The following is a 16,385-nucleotide window of genomic DNA, read 5'->3' as shown; positions in this document are numbered from 1 at the left end:
TTGCGCGTGCGTCGATTTTTAGGCGTTTTTGAAGATTAAACCGTTTTTTTGGCGCAGCTTTGTTTGTAATAAACACGGCTTTTGGAGTGTGAGATTGTGAAAAAAGTGTCAAGAACGTAATACAGCGAGCGTTTCTTAGAATATAAATTTCAATAGTTTAGTGTAGGTAAGTACTACCTACTTCCAATTACGCTCCTATGTAACGTAACACATACAGAAACAAAAAACATACATAATTAACTACATCATGTTAGATAACACAACTATGCATTCAATATTTTGATTTGTATTTGTGACATTTTCAACCAAAAGGTACCACATTGTCGCTTGTCAATAAGGTTGATTTCAAATTGAAGCTGTATGGAAATAGCGCCTTATTGACAACCGACAATAAGTACCCTTTTGATTGAAAATGGCACATTTGCCTAGTAGTTATGACAACTGCAGAGAATGCAAAAGACGCTGATTACAGCCCTGGAGGCCTATTCTGACTTAAAAGTTGGCTATGGGTTTGACCTTGTTTTGACACGACCTTGACGATCGTCTTCGCGATTGGTGCGTTTCTCACACACGTCTTTCACTTCATTTCGCTTGCACCAATGAGCGTGAGCGATATTCAAGGTCATATCAAAATAAGATCAAAACCATAACAAGATTGGCCGGTCAATTCGAACAACGTGATAATTACTAGATACGAGAACAATACGAGATCTAATAGATACGTTATAGTTTAGTTCTCAACTAGTTATCTTTTGCAGTTCGATTCGAGAAACCAATTGTCATTTCACGCTACAATTATTGTGACATTTTGGGTTATCCATTAGATATCCATTGGATGTCTAAGTAATATCTTAAGCAAATCTTAAAGATATCGTTCAAGAGGACATTCGGAATCGCGGATATGTCAAATTTGACATGACTTTCTTAAGGGGCCCACTGACTATCAGTCCGCCGGACGATATCGGCCTGTCAGTTAGAACAAAAATTTGACAGTTCCGAACAACAGACAGGCCGATATCGTCCGGCGGACTGATAGTCAGTGGGCCCTTTTAAATATCTCGTTATCGTCTGTTTAATATCTAGTTGATACCATTGTTTGAATTGGTACGTTAAATTTGTTTTAAATGTATAATATATGAAGGGTACACAGAAAGAACATGTCTAGTCACTTTTTAGGGTTCCGTACCTCAAAAGGAAAAAACGGAACCCTTATAGGATCACTCGTGCGTCTGTCTGTCTGTCTGTCCGTCTGTCACAGCCTATTTTCTCCGAAACTACTGGACCAATTAAGTTGAAATTTGGTACACATATGTAAGTTTGTGACCCAAAGATGGACATGTAACGTAAACAAATTAATTTTAAACACGGGGGCCACTTTTGGAGGGTAAATGAGAAAATTTAAAAATAAAGCTTGTCAAACTATATCGGGTTACGTATCAAATGAAAGAGCTTATTGTGAGAATCTCAAATATATTTTCTTTATAATTTTAAGATAAACAGTTTAGTAGTTATTCAAGAAAATAGGCAAAAAATGACCGTCCCCCCCCCCTTTATCTCCGAAACCAGACCAAGTATGGTCAAAAATTTTGAAAAAAATACACAAAATAGATCTTTACCTATAGATCACCGGAAAACCTATTATAAATGTGCAGTCAAGCGTGAGTCGGACTTAATTACTTAGTTTTGATCCGACCCCTACGGGTTTTTTAGAAATTTCACATAAAAAATACATTGTTGAAATTGTGTAATGTACGGAACCCTTGAAACGCGAGTCCGACTCGCGCTTGGCCGGTTTTTTCGGAAAATTAGATTTTCATTTCAAAATGTAGAGCTCTTAATGAACTATTAGTTATATCTTTTGCAACCACTGTAACACAACTTTTTTTTTAGTTAAAAAAGTCCTGGTCACGGAATTACCATACATTTTGACACGGTTCCAAATTTTAAAACCGCGATTACTCAAAATTTTACTAAAGTGACTAGACATGTTATTTCCGTGTACCCTTCATATAATGAACTATTAAATTAAATTTAATAAGACTAAGTACTTGCGGCACAGTACACACATTATTCTTTAAGTAATCTAAGCACCGAGCAGAAAAGAAAAGAGGTAGCACCTTCGCGAACCTCCTCACTCTTTCTCATTATCTCAGCAAAGTTGTTTTATTCCGTCGACGAGTTAGCTTACAATTTCCCATTTAAAGCGTTTCATCCAACCTTTCCAATCTAAAACGCACCCTAAAAGATTATTGTGCAAGGTTGATTTCCAAATGGCAGGGAATCCTTTTAAAATCAGCCAGTTTATCTCACTAATCTTCAAAGCATTTTAAACTGTAGTACTTCGATTTAAGGTTGTTTTTTGAAGTTGAATGTGAAAGCTCTTTAAGCGCCCGATTGCCTACAATTAAGGAAATAAGCAGTTTTAATTGGTGCATGATTATTCGCCGATTGGCGCGGAATTGTTGACGTTGCTGGACTGGAACGAGATTACCTCCGGGAACTGTTTACTTCCTGGCGTGTGACGAAGTGCTGGTGTTTAATGAGCCGATGGATTCTCAATATGGCTACTGTTTACACGCTGTGACTCAACTACACACGTTATGGTTATAGGTACTGCCGGTACTTAACCACAGAATAAGTTTAGTAATGTTATTATCATACAGAACGGCCACGCACCGCCCCGCCCCGACTCGAATTACCTCGCCCCGCACCAGCAAATTGATGGCCGTTTGCCGGCCGCTCAGTACTATTTAACTATTATTATTTATTAACTCGCACTATGACGCATGACGCGTGTACAGACGTGCCGTTCACACATAGAAACGCAGGTGATTTTTGACGTATAGCGTGTCCGCCCTGTGACTTAACCATAATGTGTGACGCGAAGCTAATATTAGGATGGATTAGGCCCGCTATGGTAGCATAATCTTTTTTCTCTTTCACTCTTATAAATTTCGGTATTTCGCCATCGCCTCCTTGCTATGATGCCATAACCCGACCATAAAAAAATGCCCGGTCGGTGATAAAGACAAAGCATGGCACTATTTTCTCTTTCCTCTTATAGGAATCGCAATAAGACTATCTTTCTCTATCAAAGAGTGTCAGGCCCTTGGATCTGAATCATGTCAGTTACTACTTATCATTCCCGCGTGCGTCACGCTCGCGCTAATCCATGTACGGACAAGTTCGAGCGAATGAACGCGCGACATCATTCAGATATCGTTTTGATGTCAAGTGCACATTCGACTTGACCTGAATATTGCATGCACTGAATGCCTAGCCAAGATGCCAACCGTCATGCCAAAAACGTTATCTGTCTCTCTATCGTACCAACATACTAATATGTAAGAGTGATAGAGAGACAGAAAGCGTTTCGTTATCGTATCGCAAAGATTGGCATTGTTGGCTAGGCCCCTTGGTCTCAACTGGCAGCTGCCGGGAGACAAAAGAAAATAGCGGGTACCAAAGATAGATATAACTCCGTAAGTAAGTTACTCTATGGCGGGTACTAACCCCGTGCACTTATGACAGGTTATGTTGAGGTAGGTAGGGAATATAAAAATTTATATATTATTACTATGTAACAAAAATATTTATTTTACTTAACATATTTTTTAAATTATTTATTTACATTTATTCTTAAATGAAATTAACAATATAATCTTCTCAGCAGCCTACAGATTCGTAACTTCCGCCATCTAGTGGCAAGTAGTGTAAACTGAGTTTTCCATTTTGAGATAAATTTTACATTTGATATTAAAATTTATGTTATTACAAAAAACAAAGAGAATAGTGTGTACAAAAACTAAATAACAAACGTCGGGCTTTAAAAGAAAAAGCATCTCACGAAATAAAATTAATGAAAAATTCCAGGACACGAGCTTCAATAAAACCAAAAAACGAGGCTACAACGGCGTTAATGTAAAATGAGTGGCATTCCGCATTCCGATTTTAAAAATTAAATAGTACTTTTAGTTATTCTGTGATTAAACTTTTGCGGGAAGGGAAACTTATGAAAAAAATAATTTTACTGGTTTATGTAAGTACTAGATTATTTTAAATTAGTTTGGATAATTAACAAAGATAAAATTAAGACAACTTTACATACAAATTATGATAAATTAATGAACACATTTTCTTGTATGTAGATAAAGATAATTATTACAAAACAATATAAATGTAATACCAGCCATCAGCATTGACAACCATTAAATAACCAAAATTAATTTTAACGCCATCTAGCGTTGAGTAGCGATCCTCTCCGGTTGTTTCTGCAAACTGCGCTGCTGCTCTTCTCTGATGATGTCCGCTAGGAGGCGCGCGGCGACAGGCATGTCTTTGACGGCTATTTTGCTAAAGGTCAGTCGCAAGTGCTGCGAGGGGATGGTGGTGTCGTACTGGAATGCATGGCCTGGGATCAGCATTAAGCCCCGTTTGAAAGCAGTTTCGAATACCTAGAACAATAATGTACTATTTATATTTAACTAAAATAAGAAAACGCCTTGGCCTTCATTGCGAAGCTACAATATTGTATATTCGACGTCAAACATAGACTCCTCACTACGGCGAAAAAGGTAAACATAATATTATTTATCTTTGACATCGACTATACTACATGCAAATACTCCGTTATAAAACGTTTTGTTATAATTATTAGGTATGATAATTAATTGCCGTGTTGCTACATCGCATGGCGTTGCACGAAGAATACGGGACCGTGTTTGATGCCTTTTCCTAGAAAAGTCCTGTCGCTCTGGGCATCTGGGAAAGTCGAATTCCGTGTTGCAGTGCTAGACGCTAAAACAATAGGGAAATGCTCTGGAAATACTCACCATATTATAAACATCATCCACTCCCCTAACTCGCAACCACAAGAACAAGCCACCTTGCGGCGTCTGCCACTCAGCGAGTGGCTCAAGCGGACCGATAGCTTCTAACAACGCGTCGCGCCGCCGCCGATAGAGGGCGCGCGCGCGCTGCAGGTGGTCGGCCAGCCACGGGCGGTTTGACACGACGCGGTGCACCAGGCACTGTAGAAATAGGTACAATTTTTGTAAAAACCTTGGAGAAAAAGAATACAGGCATAGAGTAACTGATACTAGAGCGTTACTGTCATAGTAAATTTTGTAACCCCAGTAAATTCACTGCCATCTCTCGACACACTTTAAAACTAAAAATGAAGATTTATAAAAATACGATAAAATGTATTTAAATATGGATAAATGATTTTTTTTATTTGCCTTAATTATTTTTATGATTTTGACCCATGTTCTTTCACTGATATGCGTTAAAATTGTTAAATAACAAACGAAACCGTCAACGCCATCTATACGACAGTAGGCCAAAGCTAGTAGCGCCCCCTGATCGAGAATCAAATTTTCTTGATTTTCGAGGCATGTTTTTTCCTTAGACTGTATCCATCTATTACGGAGTTATATCTATCTTTGATAATGGGGGCTGATACATTGGAGTCAAAATCGCATTTAGTTACACCAGCGCGCTCAGTCGTGTGGCGAATTGTGCAGTGGAAAGGCGTCACCATTGGTGTAAAGTAAACAAAGTATAAGCGTACCTATAGATTAATTTATTAATGAGTGATTGGTTTTATCTTTTACCCTTTATCTATTCTGAATATTAGTTTTATTATAAAATGACAACATATTTTTTTAACGTCACCGCATTAATTAATATCTTGATGATGATAACGCTAAGCAAATATTGTTGAAAGTCAAAGTCAGGGTGACACCAGGGCATTGCCCAAGTCTGTAGATTGCACTGATTACACCGGTGACTGGTTACATTGATTTGAGGGGGTCTGACAGTAAACAAATTTATCCTGTCTAATCGTTGACTTAACAAATCTACTTACGCATATTACATATATGCAACAAAAGAGCAACGTTGTTTTTGCTGTGAGTGTTAATTTCGAGACTTAAATACTTGAGAGTCAAACCCTTAAATGTTCCAAAATTAATTTTGTTCTCGTGTGGCAATTATATAATTTTTATCTCAGCAACAAAAATATCAAAATAATATTATCATCGGTTATAGCAATAGTTATACATAGTTTAAAACCATTTAAACATATTATATAGCGTATGGCTTAAGGGCACCACCACCATCAGGACTGGAAAAAGGCTAGAAACTTCGGTATGTATTTTAAATAACTTTACGCCGTCTTTCTTACCTGTGCGAGCGTGCAGCTGTGTAGGATCTCCCCTTGCATGTGTAACTCGGCACGCTCCAGCAACGGCCTTGGGGCCGTCATCCAGCCTCCACGCAACCCTGAGCTGACGACCTTCGACAATGAGTCCAGACGCACGACTCGTCCTGCTGTGTCTAGTGACAGGAACGATGGATGTTGCTTTTGACAGATTAAACATTAACAATTAGCCATGAAAGTGAAATCAAATGAATGAATGTTTTGCACTTAACCATGGACACTGGACACGTAGCGCCATAGCTACTAGTATTCTTCAAGTAAGGAACAATCTCAAGTTAGAAAACACTTTAATCTACTTGATATCGTAGCCTTCGTACACCAAACTCGTTAGTGACTGGACAGTTCAGAGACAGTTCATGTTTTATTTTTGATAGTAGAAAGGCCGCTCATGTTAAATTTTGAAATAAGATAAGAAACAGCTAAGAAAGTAGCTTTAAATGGCACGAAAAGAGAGGAACACCTTCTGATCAAGAATAAATAATAAAGATCTATCTTTAAGGTATTGAACTTAAAATAAACTTACCTCATCATCATAATTCAGAAACATATACGGATCGTCCTCAAGAATGAGAAAATCGTATCTGCAGGCGAGATCGTAGATCTGTCGTCGACGACCGGCAGGCAACGTGGCTCCGGTCGGATTGTTGCCATTGGGCACCAGGTAGAGAAGCCGCGGCATGGGGAGCCCACGGGCCAGTCGCTCGGCCAAAATTGCTTCTAGGGTGTCGGGGACTACGCCATGAGCGTCTTCGGGGATGGTGATGATCTCCGGGCGGTATGGCCTGAGCTGGAAAGAGATAAAGTTGTTGAAATATTGAGTTGAGGTACTGTTCAATTTTTAACCCAAGCCATCGGGCAAGCTATTACAATTCGGCAGTCATCTAAGGACTTGGCTATCATGTTCAAAAGTATCTACCCAAGAATAGCTTTAGATTAGTGGATTGTAAATGTAAATTGCTGCAAGTTTGTGGCAAAACCAAGAGCGGTCGCAAGCGGCAGCGGCGCGGCGCAGAGCGGTGGCCGTTTAGGTGTGTTGCAAGGTTCATTGTGAATTTGTTCATAGTGCATTGAAAAAGGTATTATAAGTACTATTTTGAGAGATATTTTCGGTGTTAAAATTTTGGAACAGTTAGAAACTAGTATAGTAAACAATACTTGAAAGACCATGGTTTAAAGATGGCTTGATAATTATCTTGTTATGTATAGCAAACGGTGTTCCTATAAATAGCGGAGTGAATACCAATGTAGGCATACTGAACCAGGAGTATACCTAATTCAGCAGCAACTTGATGGCCTGGTAGATATCGTGTTGTACTGCTAGAAGTCTAGGAACTTCCTAAACACGTTCTACATATACTAACAGCAGCATGGACTCCAGTGTAAGCATATTCAGCCAACAGTATGGGGTCTCCTTCATCCAGCAGCATGTCGATGGCCTGGTAGATGCCGTGCTGGGCCCCGTTGGTCACCATCACGTCGCGGGGGAGGGGCGGGGGGCGGTGCAGGTCCTGCTGGAAGGCGCGGAGTTCGCTGAGGAGAGCTGGGAGACTAGAAAAAAAGATTATTCAGTTCATTCACTTACCCGTTAAGTAGAAAGATGAAAGTGAATACAATTTATTTAAGACTGTTAATTTTTATGTGATTTTAAACTCAACATCGTGTCGTATTAGGCTGTTAAAGAAAAGGCAAAGGACCGCCGAACATGGAAATTGCTACACCGACAAGAGTTTTATTCTTAAATATATGATGATGAAACTCATCCTCAATTCATACTGTTAAAACACAAAATGAAAAATGTCTTACACAAGTTACACAACTCAACAGGAAACTCAAAATATCATGTTCAGTTTTAGGCTAAGATTATAATGAGCTCTCTGAACTCAATATGGTATATTAAATCCTTGACTATATTTTAGTACAACCAAAGTCAGTAACTGATCTACTGACACTTAAAACATCAAACACCCTTGTCTTCAGACCAAGCTCCACTCCACTAGATGAGCTTCCTTATAAAATTTGCTGAATGGGAACTCCTCGTTTGTTGTAGCTGATAGAGTAATATTTAAAAAGATTTGCTCACCCTTGTGACGGGACATACTGCAACGCAGTGGCTAATTCTTTCCCCTCTATATGAAACGCTCCTGCAGTTGAGCCCAGCTCAAGTCTGGTAAATGGGAACACCTCTTCATTCGGCATGCCCTCGGCGAGGGAGATCATCTGACGTCCGACGCCGTACGCCAGGGTCGCTGCAAACAGAAACGCATGATAAATAAATGAGGATGACACCCCGAGATTAGGTGCCCCTGATATACGCAGAATATATAGTTTATTGGCAGAGTTCTATTGTATCTTCAATGTTTTTTTATAAATGTACTAATTAGGGCGCTTAAGTGAGCGGAGGTAGGGAATAAACCAATTGATGAATGGTTTCCACATTCTACTTTTTTGTATCTGTACGAGTTTTAAACATTTAACATGCAAGCCAAGTTACTTCTTCCGAATGAAAGCATACTTTTTAAAAATGTTTACAGGTGCAAATGTGTTGTTTTTAATACCTAACTTGATAGCTAAGCTCTCATGGTATATAATCTTTGTCCATAAAAAAGCGTGTCTCAGAGTTTACCTCAACTTATCAACTCTAGAAAGTTTAAATTTAAAAGTGGAAAAATTACTGCCTTGGGTGAGACTTGAACTTACGGCCTCTGGATAGAAGTGTAACGCTCTTACGGTAGATGTCGCTAGGGTCCCCTGCCCTAGACCCATATAGTGGGAAGATTTGCTGACTATGGATGAGGTCTTGGTGGCTCAGTTGGCAGAGCGCTGGAGTATCTATCCAGAGGCCGTGAGTTCAAGTCTCACCCAAGGCAGTAATTTTTCCACTTTTAAATTTATTCTTAGCTTAATAGCATCGATCGCAGACGTTTCTGCTTGTTAAAAATTAATCTAGAAAGTTTTCCTAAAAATTAAATAAATAATCTGATGCGCAAAAACCAAAGGACAATTTTTATCAGATCATGAACTAGTTCATAATCTTTAAAATACCGTTTTTAAATGAAACGACACTGCTTTGATTAATACGTTGCAAGATAAGGGCACCTTCGTAGATAATGTTGTTATTGCACTAAATGAAATCATAATGTGTTTAGTAAACCGGCGCACACTGGTCAGCCCCGTATGCTATCTTTATTACTTATTTAATATCTTGCCAGTTCATAACCTTTTTATTACTATTATTCTTTTCTTCGTATAATTTGAACTTAAGGAAAATATAAGCCAAATGTAAATATTTACAAAAAGGCAATTTTAAACCAGGATCAAAGGACACGAAGACAAAAAGAAGAATTAAAAATAGGAGAACCATCAATAGTAGATTACCAAAGATAGATATAACTCCGTAATAGATGGATACAGTCTAAGGAAAAAACGTGACTCGAAAATCACGAAAATTTGATTCTCGATCAGAGGGCACCACTAGTTTTGGCCTACACTCGTATAGAGGGCGTTGACGGTTTCGTTTGTTATTTATAATTTTAACGCATATCAGTGAAAGAACATGGGTCAAAATCATAAAAATAATTAATGCAAATAAAAAAAATCATTTATCCATATTTAAATACATTTTATCGTATTTTTATAAATATTTATTTTTAGTTTTAAAGTGTGTCGACAGATGGCAGTGAATTTACTGGGGTTACAAAATTTACTATGACAGTACCGTTCTAGTATAAGTTACTCTATGTAGATTACTTACTACTTACTTACTAAGTGCGTTCCATATTCAAAACATTTACATAGAACAGAATAAGATAATTTATAGAAAGAAAAGCTTTGATATTCGTTACATATTAAATGCTACTAGAAGTATTAGAACAAATTAAATTATTTCAGTTTATAATATATTAAATGGTCCCAGATAAGCAAATTCGGTATATCAAACAACTTAAAAAGTTAGAGAAAGTCTTTCATATTTCGAAAGACTTTGCATTTCTGGTACGGCTGTAACTGTTTTCTACCTGCAATAATATGTTACACAACAAAGACCGCAAAAATATCTGTTCTATTTGTAGAGACATAAGAGCATATCACATATTTTTGAGGCCTTGGAAGAGTAACATATTATTGCAGGATACATTTTTCTAAAATAAATTATTTTATTATTTATCTGGCTCATAGTGATCAGAGTATTATAAGCGACTGACTCCAATGAGAAACCACTGATTAGGTAAGTATTTTAATAACCAATAATTAAAAATGGTGTTATAGTCAGTTACTATTTTTTATGATTATTGACGTATATTCATTCGCATGAGTGTTATGATTCGCAAAAGCAAATATTATTATTATTCTCCCACTTTCTCCTTGATCACGGGAACAAGGCCACATTACCTTGTCTTATGATAATATATTAACATAAACATTCATAGGATTTGTTTATAATAATACCTCTGATAAACAGTGATGTAATCATAGTTTAATATGTATATACTGGCTATACAGAATAATATCGGGAATGTTATAAAAACATATAACTTCTTTATTTTCATAACATTTCTCATATGTCACTATCTGTTGCTATCTGCATAGAGTAACTTATACTAGAGCGGTACTGTCATAGTAAATTTTGTAACCCCAGTAAATTCACTGCCATCTGTCGACACGCTTTAAAACTAAAAATGAAGATTTATAAAAATACGATAGAATGTATTTAAATATAGATAAATGATTTTTTTTATTTGCATTAATTATTTTTATGATTTTGACCCATGTTCTTTCACTGATATGCGTTAAAATTGTTAGATAACAGACGAAACCGTCAACGCCATCTATACGACTGTAGGCCAAAACTAGTAGCGCCCTCTGAACGAGAATCAAATTTTCTTGATTTTTGGGGCACGTTTTTTCCTTAGACTGTATCCATCTATTACGGAGTTATATCTATCTGTTGCTATCTGTAAACGTGTTTAACTTGTTTTTGGATCTTATATCTTTAAACGAGCAATTCTTGTATATATATTTATATATTTCGGGGATCTCGGACACGGCTGTAACGATTTCGATGAAATTAGATATATGGGGGTTTTCGGGGGCGACAAATCGATCTAATAGGTCTTATCTCTGGAAAAACGCGCATTTTTGAGTTTTTATATGTTTTCTGAGCAGAGCTCGGTCTCCCAGGTACTAGTTTTTTTTTTAGATGTTGTTTTTGCTGCCGTAAAATTTGAATTCTTATTATAAATAGAAAAAAAAACAGCTCACATAAACTGGAGGCAATACGATTGCTGCGCCATAGCGTTGTGCTTTGCGCTTTGCGTCATTTGAGCATTTACTTAGTTTGTGATGTTATAGTTTATTAAGAACTAATTTATTAGCGTGATTATAATGCGTATATCGTGCTGGGGTTATCAGGCCAGGAACGTGGAAAACTAATGTTTCGCTGCGCACATTTCCCCGGTCTTTTGACCGCGGAAAGCTGAATGTTTGTAATGAGACGTATCAGACGTATGACTGAAATGAGGCGGAGAAAAAAGCTAACTACGAGCTCAATGAAAACAGAAAGAATCATGACGGTACCGAATAAACTAGAACACGAAAGCGATAATATAATTAAATCATTTTACGGTTTAGACTCACTTGTTTTAGTCACTCGCGCGACATGTTTCGGAGAGCCTAGGTCTCCTTTCTCAAGCACTAATAGTGCGAGCAGCGTTCACGACGACCGTGTATTGCGTACGCTGCTCGCACTATTAGTGCTTGAGAAAGGAGACCTAGGCTCTCCGAAACATGTCGCGCGAGTGACTAAAACAAGTGAGTCTAAACCGTAAAATGATTTAATGTTAGTATGTCTCACAACAGTTTAAATTCGATAATATAATCTTAAACAATGTCTTTCTAAGAATCTTGTTATCATTAAAATAGTTATTGTTGATTTACGTTACGTCAGCCTTATCAGCTTAACTAGTCAAATATCCGCGTGCGTATGTCTCGTTTTTTAAAATGGCAGGATGAATTAAAATATTACTATAAAATCTGATATATTAATGTTATCACACATTGTGTAATGTAGGTACATATATTATTTAGTAACCAAAGAACTGTCAATTTTGAATCGATATGGAAATAATTTTTTCCCCTCACTAGCTCGAAAAGTTGTCTTTTAACCTTCAAAACAAGCGGGGAAAAACGCGTTTTATCCACTAGTGGGGAAAGTAATTTGACCTTGGATGGAGCGTGTTTAAGTAGCTTGACAGATAACAAAACGTAAAACGCTCATGATAATGGTTCGTTCGATATTAATTATCATTAAATAAATGGTTTGAGACTCTAATAAAAAATATGAAATTTAGCTTTATTTAATGATTTTAAGTCATAAACCTTAAAATTCCATAAGAAACGTTTGTTTTTTATAATGATATTAAATATAATTCTGAACGCACAAGTTGAGTCGATGCAATTTCAAAACGCATCGTTGACATTTCATACGTCAGAAATGTCAACATTGTCAACAAATTTTTTACTTAAAAACTTTTCTCACCAACTCCGTAAAAATACACAACTTCCAGAGTTTTCTGTTATAATATCGTAAAAAAATTAGTGATTCCAGTGATGAAGATGATCTAACGCCTGTGGATGTTGCACTTTCCTCGCTATAGTGAGGGGAAAAGTTTTGTGTTACACACGGGTGCAAATGTATTTTAATTCTCGTGTGTTGAAGCACTCGCTACGCTTAGGATTCTATTTTAGAACCACTCGCTTCGCTCGTGGTTCAACTATAGAATCCTTTCGCTTGCTCGTGTTTCAATTCTACACTCGCGGGTAAAATACAACTTTGCACCCTTGTATAACAAATAACTATTTCCCCTCACTAGCTCGGAAAGCCGTCTTTTATCCTTTAAAACAAGCGGGGAAAAACGCATTTTATCCACTAGTGGGGAAAGTAATTTGACCTTGGATGGAGCGTGAGCGTTAGCTTGACAGATAACAAAACGTAAAACGCTCATAATAATGGTTCGTTCGATATTAATTATCATTAAATAAATGGTTTGAGAATCTAATAAAAAATACCAGATTTAGCTTTATTTAATGATTTTAAGTCATAAACCTTAAAATTCCATAATAAACGTTTGTTTTTTAATAATTATGTTAAATATAATTCTGAACGCACAAGTTAAGTCGATGCAATTTCAAAACGCATCATTGACATTTCATACGTCAGAAATGTCAACATTGTCAACAAAAATTTTACTTAAAAACTTCTCACGTAAAAGTACAGAATTTCCAGAGTTTTTTGTTATAATATCGTAAAAAAATGAGTGATTCCAGTTGATGAAGATGATCTAACGCCTGTGGATGTTGCACTTTCCTCGCTATAGTGAGGGGAAAAGTTTTGTGTTACACACGGGTGCAAATGTATTTTACTTCTCGTGTGTTAAAACACTCGCTACGCTCAGGATTCTATTTTAGAACCACTCGCTTGGCTCGTGGTTCAACTATAGAATCCTTTCGCTTACTCGTGTTTCAATTCCACATTCGCGGGTAAAATACAACTTTGCACCTTTGTATAACAAATAACTATTGGTTTTGGTTATTGTTATACCAGAAGGAATCCAGTAAACCCTTTTTTTGCCTGTGTTTTTATCAACAAATCCAGCATTGCAAGGAACAAAGCAATCATCACACCTCATCGACAAGTATTTTACATCTCTGGACTAGTTATTGTATTAATTGTAACAAGATGCACTCATCTTCCTCGCGATATCCCGGCATTTCTGCCACGGCTCATGGGAGCTTGGGGTCCGCTTGACAACTAATCCCAAGACTTGGCGTAGGCACTAGTTTTTACGACTACAACTTTCCTCAGCATGGTTCGAGCGTTCGAATAGCTATACTCGTAGCTCATGCTCGTTAACTTCCGTAAGGCCATAACCCTGATATCTGCTATCAACGGTCACGCGGTTATTGACAGCGAATATCCGAAATTTACATGATTATAAGTAAGAGATCGGTACAGGTTACAGAAGTACGATGAATGCCATCTTTCTTGCATCTTGAGTAAATTGGTAGTTAAGTATTTAGGTATACGTCCTGGGACGCGTTTCATTAGAGGCTTGCAACTTGTAATTGCAGTTAATAACCATACCAAACTTTACGAAATTTACAAATAAGAGCGACAAAATCAGTGTTTTACGCGCGTTTACCTAAACGTCCATCAGAAAAAAAATCATTACTAATTTAGTGAGTCTGTTTTCAAAAACTTGATGTATAAAACGGCAAGATAAGAAGACGTACTAATAGAAACCACTACTTGTTATTTCTATAACGTATCAAAAGGTGTACAATTTCAGCTACTAAATCTATCAATTTTACATTTTTGCGACTAAAATCGATAATGGACTCTTTTAGAAAAAATCCTTACTTATTATTATTACTTAATGCGTTCCATATAAACGAAAATAGATATAACTCCGTAATAGATGGATACAGTCTAAGGAAAAAACGTGCCTCAAAAATCAAGAAAATTTGATTCTCGTTCAGAGGGCGCTACTAGTTTTGGCCTACAGTCGTATAGATGGCGTTGACGGTTTCGTTTGTTATTTAACAATTTTAACGCATATCAGTGAAAGAACAAGGGTCAAAATCATCAAAATAATTAATGCAAATAAAAAAAATCATTTATCTATATTTAAATACATTTTATCGTATTTTTACAAATCTTCAATTTTAGTTTTAAAGTGTGTCGACAGATGGCAGTGAATTTACTGGGGTTACAAAATTTACTATGACAGTACTGCTCTAGTATATAAATAAACTAATAAGTTTATTTAATAAAAAGAAGTCTAATTTCGGTTCATTAATCGAAATTAGACTTCTGGGAATGTAAAATATATGGATAATCAGACCCTGACCTGATGTCAATTGGACCAACTCTAAACCTTCCATTCTAAAAACAGGTTCCATATCGGCGCAGTCGTCTTCGAGAAATCGGCATACTTATAAACAATAAAAATAACAAAGATCCTTTAAAATCTTGAAGTCGATTAAAAATGGGTGCTGTACTCACTGATTAGCCTGGTCAGCGCAGGTTCCCTCCTAGCGGCCCTGTGGCTGATGAAGCGGTCGTAATCGGCCTCCGTCAGAGGCCGGTGCTCGGTGTTCGGTACTTCGTCGCTGTAGAACTTGAAGAAGTCGTCGGTCTCCTGCGAGTAGGCCCTCGCAGGCCTCAGGAGTCTCCGCGCCATCTTGTGGCCTCGGAACAGTTTCGATGGCACAAACATTTTGCAAAAGTCAAGCTTTGACAACCCGCAAAGTTACATGGACTTTGAAAATAGTTTTAAGATTTTAGAATTGTTGCTATTATCCACACACTCTTCTTTTTGGTAATCGAATTATAGAAAATGATAAGATAAGTAAAGCTTGCATTAAAGAAGTTAAGTTAAATTCCAGATCTCTGTTAAATAATACTTGGTTTATATTATGCGACTATAATCATGAAATATTAATTATTAATTACACTGGAGAAGCAGTTTTCGCGACGACGCTCATCCTTTCAATGTGGCTCGTTGATAATTATTGACGTAGCTCAGATAAAAAATGTTTACCTTTATCTTTGATGATACATACTTATTATTAAAAAGCTAAGAGCAAGCTAGGTTAGAGGGTTACAGAATAGGATAGAGTAGAATAAGTAACACATTCTAGACATAGTCAGGCATTTATTTATAATATTTTAAATATTGTACGTCAAGTTATTTAGGTTTTAAGTATAAACAAAGATAGATATAACTCCGTAATAGATGGATACAGTCTAAGGAAAAAACGTGCCTCGAAAATCAAGAAAATTTGATTCTCGTTCAGAGGGCGCTACTAGTTTTGGCCTACAGTCGAATAGATGGCGTTGACGGTTTCGTTTGTTATTTAACAATTTTAACGCATATCAGTGAAAGAACATGGGTCAAAATCATAAAAATAATTAATGCAAATAAAAAAAAACAATTATCCATATTTAAATACATTTTATCGTATTTTTATAAATCTTCATTTTTAGTTTTAAAGTGTGTCGACAGATGGCAGTGAATTTACTGGGGTTACAAAATTTACTATGACAGTACCGCTCTAGTATAAGTTACTCTATGGTAGGGTTTAGTGTTATTTGGCTGCGGTTTTC

At 36.8% G+C, this 16,385-nt stretch overlaps 1 protein-coding gene across 1 annotated transcript; it reads right to left on the bottom strand.

Annotated features, from left to right (window-relative positions):
- Window positions 1-3,817: 3,817 nt before the first annotated feature.
- On the bottom strand, window positions 3,818-15,732 carry LOC134754735 (kynurenine/alpha-aminoadipate aminotransferase, mitochondrial). The gene is made up of 7 exons (XM_063691083.1): window positions 15,282-15,732; window positions 8,304-8,469; window positions 7,585-7,771; window positions 6,747-7,010; window positions 6,188-6,364; window positions 4,833-5,030; window positions 3,818-4,454 (listed from the first exon to the last, which is right to left on the bottom strand). The coding sequence occupies exons 1-7, from the start codon at window positions 15,493-15,495 to the stop codon at window positions 4,239-4,241; spliced, it is 1,422 nt and encodes a 473-aa protein (XP_063547153.1). The 5' UTR covers window positions 15,496-15,732; the 3' UTR covers window positions 3,818-4,238.
- Window positions 15,733-16,385: the final 653 nt, after the last annotated feature.

The sequence above is a fragment of the Cydia strobilella genome, chromosome 2 (genome assembly GCF_947568885.1).
Source record: "Cydia strobilella chromosome 2, ilCydStro3.1, whole genome shotgun sequence".
In the NCBI taxonomy this organism is placed as follows: domain Eukaryota; kingdom Metazoa; phylum Arthropoda; class Insecta; order Lepidoptera; family Tortricidae; genus Cydia; species Cydia strobilella.
Note: the sequence above shows the minus strand (reverse complement) of the source record. Positions and strands in the feature narration are given on the sequence as shown.